The sequence below is a fragment of the Oncorhynchus keta genome, chromosome 1 (genome assembly GCF_023373465.1).
Source record: "Oncorhynchus keta strain PuntledgeMale-10-30-2019 chromosome 1, Oket_V2, whole genome shotgun sequence".
Lineage (NCBI taxonomy): Eukaryota > Metazoa > Chordata > Actinopteri > Salmoniformes > Salmonidae > Oncorhynchus > Oncorhynchus keta.
Window position 1 is genome coordinate 13,657,071 of NC_068421.1, and position 10,607 is coordinate 13,667,677.

A 10,607-nucleotide genomic window follows, 5' to 3' on the forward strand; every position below is an offset into this window, starting at 1 on the left:
ACTAGAGCCAGGAGTTTATTTATACTTTATCCCTACTACTCTGACATCACCAAGCGGACATTCTCTGACCAGCACAACCCCTCACCTCAGCAGGTAGGCCTTCGTGCTTGAATCGAGATCATCTCGGCAGTGTGTATTACACAATCCTAAAACAGGTCATTTAATGAAAACTACTCCTCTGCTCTGTCTGTATTGTAGATGTTTGTAGAATCTATTTACTTGAACGAGGAAGTGCTGATGTTCCAAATCAAAGGAAACCATGATATCTTCCACTGGCTAAAACTCCAGGCCCACAATGGAGCCGCAGATGCAGAGGTTCTATTCATCTGTCTGATGGTTTCCAGTATTAAAACATCATCTGACGAAATCTTTGTGATAATGGTTGAACTGCTCTTCTATAGCAAGCTGTGGCCCGTATGCTGTTCTGGGGCCAGCAGGGCGTGTCTCCAGACATCCAGACTGCTGTGAGATACTATGAGAGCGGAGTTGTCTGTCTGCGGGGACCCAGTGTCCATGTAAAACTAGGCCATAGTCCCCATGCAGGTCCGAGGTGAAACACTCAGTTTGATGACACTGTCATCAGTCTCTGTCGTCATTCTAAGTTCAATGATAGTAATGTCTTTTGACAAGACCATCATTACATTTAAGGGCCAAGGAGTCAAGAAAGACATTCCAAGGGCAGTCACTTTCCTGAAGAAGCAGTAGAGCAGGTTGGTCCAAATTATGTTCTGAATGTTATCATTATGCATGGGCTGTAGGACTACAATGACACCTTCACAATTGCTCATCATACCATTCTATCCCACAGGGTTTCACGCCAGCGATCAACGCCCTTGACTGGTGCTATGAGCAGTTTGAGAAGGACTACTATTTTTGCAAATTTATTTTAAATAAATGAACTACCACATTTACATAAGTATTCAGGCCCTTTTACTCAGTACTTTGCTGAATCACCTTTGGCAGCGATTACAGCTGCCAGTCTTCTTGGCTATGATGCTACAAGTTTGGCACACCTGTATTTGGGGAGTTTCTCACATTCTTCTCTGTAGATCCTCTCAAGCTCTGTCAGGTTGGATGGGGAGCATTGCTGACCAGCTAATTTCAAGTCTCTCCAGAGATGTTAGATCGGGTTCAAGTCCGGCTTCTGCCTGGGCCACTCAAGGACATTCAGAGACTTATCCTGAAGCCACTCCTGCGTTGTCTTGGCTCTGTGCTTAGGGTCGTTGTCCTTTTGGATGGTGAACCTTCACCCCAGCCTGAGGTCCTAAGCGCTCTGGAGCAGGTTTTCATCAAGGATCTCTCTGTACTTTGCTCCGTTCATATTTCTATAGACAGGTATCTGCCTTTCCAAATCATGTCTAATCAATTGAATTTACCACAGGTGGGCTCCAATCAAGTTGTCCAATCAATTTCTAGTCTCATAGCAAAAGGTCTGAAAATACATGTAAATTGGATATTTTTGTACATAATTTTTTATTTATTTAAAAAAACAATGTTTTCGCTTTGTCACTATGGGGTGTTGTGTGTAAATTGATAAGGGGAAAATTCATTTAATCAATTTTAGAATAAGGCTGTAACATAACAACATGTGGAAAAAGTCAAGGGGTCTGAATACAAATGTTGGATTGGTGAAACTTGTTTCCACAGTGATTATATGCAGTATCAATGCATAACTACAACTAAATCAATGAGTGACACACATGGAATTATAAACAGTCTGCATTGACTCATTGGATGCATTGTATCTCCATCCATCCCTCCAGCACTGATCAGGATGGGTGACCTGCTGTATGAAGGACATGAGCAGGGACAGAGAGGGGTGGCAGCACTAAGGAGTGTGATGCCATTACCATCTCATTAAAGGAATGCCGTCACATTCATCAGCCATCCGTGTGTGTGTGTGTGTGTGTGTGTGTGTGTGTGTGTGTGTGTGTGTGTGTGTGTGTGTGTGTGTGTGTGTGTGCAAATGCTTTTTCTCACAGGGCTGGTACAGTCTTGGTGTGCTTGTTCAAGAGGCAGAGGGGTTACCGTTGTCTGAACTGGGTCTGACGCAGCATTACATGGCAGATAACACTGAGCTGGCGACTACACTTTACTGCAGGTATGTACTTTGCCACTGTACACCATTCACAACGACTGCCTTGCATCCAACCTGAGAGTATGATGGTACTATATTACTGTCAACTGGCGAGGCTGTTCTTACTGTACAATTCAAGTTTTCCATATGTGCAGAGACTCCAACGGCACAGCTGAGTCCTACTTGCCCTGGAGATTTGCGATATTCAGTGCATATTATATTCATCTGCAGTCTTTCCAAAAGACCAAGTTATGTATGATGTTGGAATATTGAACTTGTAGTATTCAACATAGATGTACAGTATGATATGAAAATTGATATTGGGCTGTCTTCTCTCCCTCAGGTCTCTGGTACTGTGGTAGTTGCAGTTCAACCAATCCTCTTCATCATCCCCTGTGTTCTCAGGGAGCGTGGCATCATGTCTTATCATCACTAGGATCAGGAAATCCATGTGTCCCTGATCTGTTTCACCTGTCTTTTGCTTGTCTCCACCCCCCACCAAGTGTCTCCCATTTGTTCCCATTATCCCCTGTGTATTTATACCAGTAGTTTCTGTTTGTCTTTTGCCAGTTTGTCAAGCCTACCAGCATGTTTTCCTGTACTTGTTTTTCTAGTCTGTTTTCTAGTCCTCCCGGTTACGACCTTTTCTGCCTTCCTTGACCTCGAGCCTTTCTACCGTCCTGTACCCATCTGACTCTGTCCTGGTTTACGAACTTCTGCCTGTCCTCGACCTGCCTCTTGCCTGCCCCTTGTCTATTAATGAATATCAGAGACTTGAACCATCTGCCTCCTGTGTCTGCATTTGGGTCTCGTCCTGTGTCTTTATACCATCAACCTATCATGTCTTATCATCCCTAGGACCAGGAAGCCCATCAGCCTATCAAAACTATGAGGAAGATGACTGTATCAGGAGCAACTCCCAGGAAGCAAGTTTTTTCACAGATTGTATTCTCATTTTACAGATTTTGTTTTTATAGCTAAAGATAAATTGTATTTTGTGTTTTTATCTTTGTTTTATCTGGAATGAAGATAGTACAATGTCCAAAATGTAATGTATAAATGCATTCCTATGTACTGTATGATCATGGTTTACATAACTTTCTTTTGATTGAGGTGTATCAATAAAGCAAACTGATTTGACAAATCATAGTTTTTTTATTGACTGGGGCTCCAGTGTAGAACAAATCATTCAGGGGGTGGGGAGTGACTAATACCGTGGTGTTCCTGAACATAGTCATTTCCCAGGCCCATAGAGGACCGTGCTCTTGGCCTCTGGGCTCCAGTGTAGAACAGATCATTCAGGGGGTGGGGAGTGACTAATACCGTGGTGTCCCTGAACATAGTCATTTCCCAGGCCCATAGAGGACCGTGCTCTTAGCCTCTGGGCTCCAGTGTAGAACAGATCATTCAGGGGGTGGGGAGTGACTAATACCGTGGTGTCCCTGAACATAGTCATTTCCCAGGCCCATAGAGGACCGTGCTCTTAGCCTCTGGGCTCCAGTGTAGAACAGATCATTCAGGGGGTGGGGAGTGACTAATACCGTGGTGTCCCTGAACATAGTCATTTCCCAGGCCCATAGAGGACCGTGCTCTTAGCCTCTGGGCTCCAGTATAGAACAGATCATTCAGGGGGTGGGGAGTGACTAATACCGTGGTGTCCCTGAACATAGTCATTTCCCAGGCCCATAGAGGACCGTGCTCTTGGCCTCTGGGCTCCAGGGCTCCTGGTAATGAATGACTGGTCACGCCCCAGGGGTTCACCAGGCCTGGAACAAACAGCAGGTGAACAGCAAGCTGACACCTGTACACAGACACACTGGAGCCTGGAAAGCACACAGTTACCCTTCTAATTGAAACAACATGAAATGACTGAGTCATGAGCTGGATGGGTAACATTGTAGTCTGTTTTACTGTGTGGTAACGTCACAGTCCGATCTCCCCATACACTCAAAAGCAGGCAGTACGTTACGCTGTCTGCATTACTCTATCTATATTATTCTGTCTGCATTACTTTGTCTGCATTCCTTTCTGCATTACTCTGTCTATATTACTCGGTCTATATTATTCTTTCTGCATTACTCTGTCTATATTATTCTGTCTGCATTACTCTCTGCATTACTTTGTCTACATTACTCTGTACCACATGTTTTCGGTTACACTTTTCTTGACACCCAGTGTCATAACATGTCATAACAGCTGACAAAACCTGTTATAATATGGTCATAACACTGTCAGTGCTCATATATTTAGACCTGTTGTGACATAAATTGCGTTATTCTATGGCTGGTTATGACACCTACACAAGAGTGTCAAAACCCACTACACCACAGTCTACTTGTCAACAGTGTATTTATGTTTTATAACATTTTCTGAACTTCACCATATATTATCATTGCAATTGTTCACACATTGATGTCAGGCATGTTAGATTTCAGGAGCAGGACAAAACCACCTCTTTTTGAATGATGACTGATATAAGGGCCCATCTTGCTTATATGGTTATGATGTCATAATGCTTCATAACAGTGTCATAAAGTGTATTTTCCTAGTCCAAGTAAAGAGACACAGTATGGTCATAATGCTTCATAACAGTGTGATATGTTCTACAAATTATTTTAAAAATAATGAAAAAAGATGACGTAATGAAGACGACGTAAAGAAGACGACGTAATGAAGACGACGTAAAGAAGACGACGTAATGCTATATATCTTACAACAGGTGTAAATATATGGGTCATGACAGTGTTGTGACAGGTCATGACAGGTTATGACAAGTTTTGTCAGCTGTTATGACATTTTATGACATAGCGTGTTATGACACTGGGTGTCAAATAAAGTGTTACCACGTTTTTTCATACAAGAGTTCTCTATATAGACATGTTATGGTACAGTAAACATAATTACTACATTTTAAACTGATCATCAGGTTATCCATGCAATTATTTGGTTATTTTTTTCTACTCATAAACATGCTTTTTCATAAACATTGCTACATTGTTATGACACACATAATCAGACAAAATATGTAGGAGTAGTAGATTTCTCACATAATGTTAGGCAACTTACATAATAAGCAAGCATAGCTGTTGTGAATATTTACAGAAAGCTATCAGGCAGGGATTACATCACTACATGATGCTGTCCCTGTGTGCAGGTACTCTCTGTTTCTCTCTCCAGGAACTCCTGCCCACTATGGGACTCAGGGCTGATGTCTGGGGAGCTCTCACTGTTGTTTGTGGGGGTGTTTTTCTCTGTAAACACCTCCTGGGATCATTTCTGTTTTCTACTCCTCTTTCTTCCCCTCCTCCACCACCCCTACGAGGTGCAGATTGACTCGTAACAGGTCTGGGCTATTCCCCATTGCCTCATTTTTATCAAAGTTCTTAAAGTTGTTCTTTGCTCCTTTTATGTACTTGCCCAGGAAGTTGCCTCCATCGCCCTTTGAGTCAAAGGACTTGCTGTTCGGCAGGTTCTGATAGAACTTCTTCATATCAGAGTGAAGTCTCCCCACCCCCTTGTTCAGCTCTGTGATCCTGTTCCCCACATCTGTTTAAAAAGAAAAACTCCATGAGAGATAGAAACACAAAGAACCATATGTAGCAGTCACTGTTCTGGACTTTAGGTCAAGGTACCTGTATAGGGCTAACACATGCTTTACTGTGGGCACATTTAGTCCCTCTACCTTTACGTGCCGCCTCTCCAAACTCCCTGCGGGCTGCTTCTATGTAGCGCTGTACCAGAGCCTTGACCACCTGCAGGCGATATGACACTCGGTCCATCCCTGCCTCTCCACTGTTGTTCATTGTACTGTTGGACTGGAAGTGTAAAGGAAAAAACGTATGAGTCTGAAGTGATTATGCTTCTGTGTAGTAAGGTTGGTAAAAAAAATGTATATATATCTAGAACCCACCATAGAGGCAATAGGAGGATAGTCTGGAATCTTCTTTCGGTTGCAGCAACAGAAAAAGCTCCTATTACAAAGGAAAAAAACACTTGCCGAACGGTTTGATGACAAATTCCACTGTTTAAAGCTTGTTACAGAGACCGGTGTTGCAGTCAGTGGCCAGCCTACCTCAGTAAGTAGAACAAGGCCTTTGGAGAGGGGACGAGGTTGAAGGGTACAGGTATAGTGGAGCCCTCTCTGAAGTAACTCAAGTAGAGCTTTGAACGAGCAAACTTCCATTCAACATCAGCATCATCCTGACAGGAACCAAAAGGATGGCAGTCAAAGAGGACATTGTTAAAATGTTTTTATAATAAGTTTCCCTCACATGTATCATGTTATTAACATGTTTGATATATTGATTTGCGAAGCAAGATGATTATTTTATACCTCTATCTTCTGGAATGAATTAGTGATCATGGCGATAAGCATATTGAGCAGGATAATGACAATGACGAGAGTGAAGACCCCATACAGGACCCTGCCTACAAACTGAGCCAGGACAAAATCTGGCATGTCCACATAGCCTTGATTAGATGCACCAAACATGGTCCAGAAGAGAAAGCTGAAGGTTTCATTGAATCTGAAACCAAAGGAAAAGTGCAATAGGAATGAATGCATAGAGCTCTGTAGGTTTGGAAGATTACAACTGTCATACCGTCCAAGATGTGGAGAAGTTGCGTAGGGCACGTAGATATTATTCAGTCCACAGAGAAAAGCTGTTCCAATGATCATCAAGACAAACATGAACCTAAAGGAGAAGAGGGAAGAAGTGTTGTATTTGTGTTGTAGTTATTTGAACTGTACAACATTAAGTTCATTTATATATTTGTGCATTACTTTCTGGAGTGTCGTTTCGAAATACAAAGTGTTCCAACGTATCCTTGTCTTACCTCATCATGTCATCTATCATTATACCAATGGAGATCTGTAGAGTACCCAGAGACTCATGGGCAGGCAGGATGTAGGCCAGTCGGGTGAAGCTGAGCATGCTGGTCACAGCGAACAGAATCTCTGAGATCAGCTGAGGGTCCTCCTGCCACCATTCATCCCGCACTGCAATAAGACAGGAAATAGCCATACATGAAGATTCATAAAGATCAGTACGATTAAAGCCAATAGTGTACTTTAGGTGATCATATGCAGTAACAGGATATTGAGTTGTATGATACGTAATTAAATATAATATACAATACCGACGTCTTGTTGGTATGTACAGCTCACCTGTTTGGGTGAAGTAGGCACACTTCTCAACCAAGTCTTGGTCTTGGCAAACAAAATGACCAATTGCCATGATGAGGACTCTCAGAACGAAGGAGGCCAAGTACATGCTGAGTACTATCATGTCCAGAATGTTGGACCAGTCCACGATGTAACCCCTCAGACCCTCCGCCCACACATTCTTACACTCACTCCAGAAGAAACCTAGAGGGGAAGGATCATGTCGTTCCCATATTTTCTCTGAATGGCACACATATGCAATCCATGTCTCAATTGTCTCAAGGCTTTAAAAATCCTTCTTTAACCTGTCTCCTTCCCTTCATCTACACCGATTGAAGTGGACCTGGATCCACCTGGTCAGTCTATTTCATATAAATAGCAGGTGTTCTTAATGTTTGTACACTCAGTGTATAAAGGAGCCTATATTTACAAAGAGTTTGTAAAGAGTTTGTGGTATGAGAGATTGATGAATCGATAGTAAAGAATTACAACATAACATAGACCTACCGACCACCCAGATCATATGAAGGGAGTTGTAGAGGATGTTTTGCTGCCGGGATGCGAACTCATCGCGGTACAGCTCCATGAAAATAGACTCAGCTAGAAGGGCGATGATGAACCACAGGTAGGAGGCAGAGTGCAGCAGGAATTTGATCACAGGTATCTTCAAAGTCTTTCCAATCTGAAATAGAAACACAAATCCTTACAACACATCTGAAAAAATGTATTTTACGCTAGGGCTGGATTCAATCAATATTGGGGGAAGTATCGTGGAAGATCCGCGTTAAAACGTCAAGACAATTTCCGATTGTGCCGACATATGCAGTGTTAACCGTGAATGCAGTCTCCGCAAACACAGGAACATTGTCTTTAAATTTAAATTGAGCTATAAACTCGGAACTTCCGCAAAACTTCTGTCATATGGATTGAATCCAGACCCTACTCTTAGCTCACCTTGGACTTGGGAGCGACCCAGTAGATCATACAGAGGAGAGGCATGGTGAAGAAGATCCCAAGAGACACCGTGAGCTTCCAGACCGTCTTGCTGCCCCGCCACCCTGGGATGTTTCCACACCAAATGGACGACAGCACTTGCTGGCAGATGGGATGACTCACAAACTAGAAGAGGAGAAATAACTGTGAAAGTAACACATGCTCACATGTTATAAAAGTTTATATTTTTATTCGTTTGAAGATCATTTAGTTTGAGTACAATACAGGTGGTATGGGGTAGGTAAAGTAGTTACCAGTTTTTGATTGTAATTGACTGCAAGGCGTAGGCGTGACAGGGTTGGAATCCCCTCCTCAAAGGTCTGCTCGTCCAGTTCATCTTCATTATCGTCATCACAGATGTTCAGGACCGTTGTGACCTCACTCTGGTTGCGACACATGGCCAGCATCTCCACTGCGAACTCCTGACACAGTTCTTCCAGGCTCAGGTACTGGGGCTGAGGAACACAAACAGAGACATACAGAGACTGAAACAACTAGATACACCAGCAGACGTTTAGATATGTGAGCCTTCGTTCTTCCTTTCCTTGACTTCATGTGAGCTAACATTCATATTTGATTTACTTTACCTTGATGTTAAAATGTTACCAACAAATTGGCTCATTCATCCCCCTTCCTCCCACCTGTAACTATTCCCTAGGGTGTTGAGAATGAGAATGTGTTCTCAGTCAACTTACCTGGTAAAATAAGGGTAAAAAACTGTAAATAATATTGTACTACGTTGTCATTTACCCACAACATCAATTAACTCATACCTTAAATTCAGGTTCTTTCTTGGAGAGCATGCGTAGCTCCCGACTGAGTCTGAAGGCACTGAGCATGGCATCCTCTGTGGTGATGGAGAGGTATGCCCGGCTGGCCATGCCCCGGTAGGTGTTGATACGAGACAGAGAGAACTTCAGCAGGTCATACTGACGGCCGTTCCTGCACTCCAGACAGGTACAGGAGATAGAGTGAGGCAGAGGGATGGCATGACCCTTCTTAGTCAACATGGTGACAATGTCATACAGGTCCTTCTGACAGGCCAGGGTCAGCGGGGTCACTCCGGGGGCAAACTGGGAGTCATCGATGGAGTGGTCAAATATGGCCATGGAGAATGAGCGCACATCCATCTTGTTGCCCTTTTCCTGGTCCAGGCGGTCCAGGAGCCTCTTGACCACCCGGGGCTGGTTGGTGTCCACCGCCACCAGCAGCGCCTCGTAGATCTGCCTAAAGTCAAACTTGACGCCCAGCATCAGAGCGGAGAAAGTGTCCTCATTGCCCATGCGGATGGACAGGTTCAGGGCTTCTCTCCACAGACGGTCCTCAGACTCATCCAGCTGGCGGATGATGCCATCCCCTGTGGACAGCAGGCTGCCCACCAGAATTGCGTTGTCTTCCTGAATGGCTGCTATCAGCTCCGGGGGGAAATTAAGCTTTTTGTTCACAATCGCCTGCCATTGGTCTGGCTGAGAGAGGATTTAACATGTACAGTAATTGAATACAATTATACAGAATATTGTGTTATGAACCACAATTTTACTCAGTAATACTTTCGGCATTTATATATTATAGTAACTACAATAGTTGTTGTTTTTATCTCATAGTAGGCTATATATATCAGAGTAATCAGTTATTCAAACATTCAAAGTGTTAACCCAAAGGTTTGTTTACATAAAACGGTACAGCAATATTAGAGCATAGGAAGTCTTACCGTAATATTGTCCATGTTGGTTAGCAGGGAAAACAAATGAAATCCTCCTTGTCAAGATCCTTCATCTGTAATGCATAATGTAAGTCCATATAAGACTGGTCGCTAAGTCGTACTTGAGGAGAACAGACTGAGACCTAATGCTCCAGACAGTCAGAGCAGAGACCTGTTGCCTCTGTGTTGCCTGCTTCTGCTTTTACCTCTGTGTAGATCAGCACCAGAGCACGTTAACGCAACACAACAACCAGTAACAGGCACCTCCCAAGAGGAGTACACCAATTATCACAGAGCATCTCATCGAGGTTTTAGGATTTGTACAGTGTCTCATTTCTCTTCAATGTTTCTACATCATTTTAATTCTGATCTCAGACCTGGAAATGGGTATCTGTGGTGTATCAACAATGTAGACACTTTAAGATCCCACAAAGGGCCTATGGCCTTGTTGCTTATAGCCTAATGTAGGTTATCGACCGATGTTCACATGGATTTTACAACTATGGTCCATCAACAAAGTGACCGTCTCCAACAATAGGCTATGTGCAGAGTATACCTCGATATAAAATCATTTAAAGTAAAAAGTATAAAGATATAAAAATGAACATTTCTGATAGACAATGAAAACAGCAGGAACCAATTAATGAGAGGCACGAAACCTGTGCATAAAA

At 43.1% G+C, this 10,607-nt stretch overlaps 1 protein-coding gene across 2 annotated transcripts; it reads right to left on the bottom strand.

Annotated features, from left to right (window-relative positions):
• Nucleotides 1–3,212: 3,212 nt before the first annotated feature.
• LOC118390599 (short transient receptor potential channel 2) lies at nucleotides 3,213–10,130 on the bottom strand. 2 transcript variants are annotated; one of them, XM_035781407.2, is made up of 13 exons: nucleotides 9,946–10,130; nucleotides 9,008–9,700; nucleotides 8,489–8,689; nucleotides 8,196–8,360; nucleotides 7,749–7,923; nucleotides 7,245–7,445; nucleotides 6,914–7,076; nucleotides 6,679–6,771; nucleotides 6,411–6,603; nucleotides 6,150–6,277; nucleotides 5,988–6,048; nucleotides 5,760–5,892; nucleotides 3,213–5,623 (listed from the first exon to the last, which is right to left on the bottom strand). In XM_035781407.2, exons 1-13 carry the CDS (start codon nucleotides 9,958–9,960, stop codon nucleotides 5,361–5,363), a joined length of 2,484 nt encoding a protein of 827 aa, XP_035637300.1. In that variant the 5' UTR covers nucleotides 9,961–10,130; the 3' UTR covers nucleotides 3,213–5,360. The 2 variants fall into 2 exon arrangements, with proteins under 2 accessions (XP_035637300.1, XP_035637233.1); XM_035781340.2 differs by having other exon boundaries at nucleotides 6,411–6,771.
• Nucleotides 10,131–10,607: the final 477 nt, after the last annotated feature.

Coding starts and splice junctions, on each gene's coding strand:
- LOC118390599 (XM_035781340.2), bottom strand. Junction 7,446..7,748: donor TCATATGATCTGGGTGGTCG/GTAGGTCTATGT, acceptor CTTCCCCTCTAG/GTTTCTTCTGGAGTGAGTGT. Junction 7,077..7,244: donor TGCCTACTTCACCCAAACAG/GTGAGCTGTACA, acceptor GTCTTATTGCAG/TGCGGGATGAATGGTGGCAG.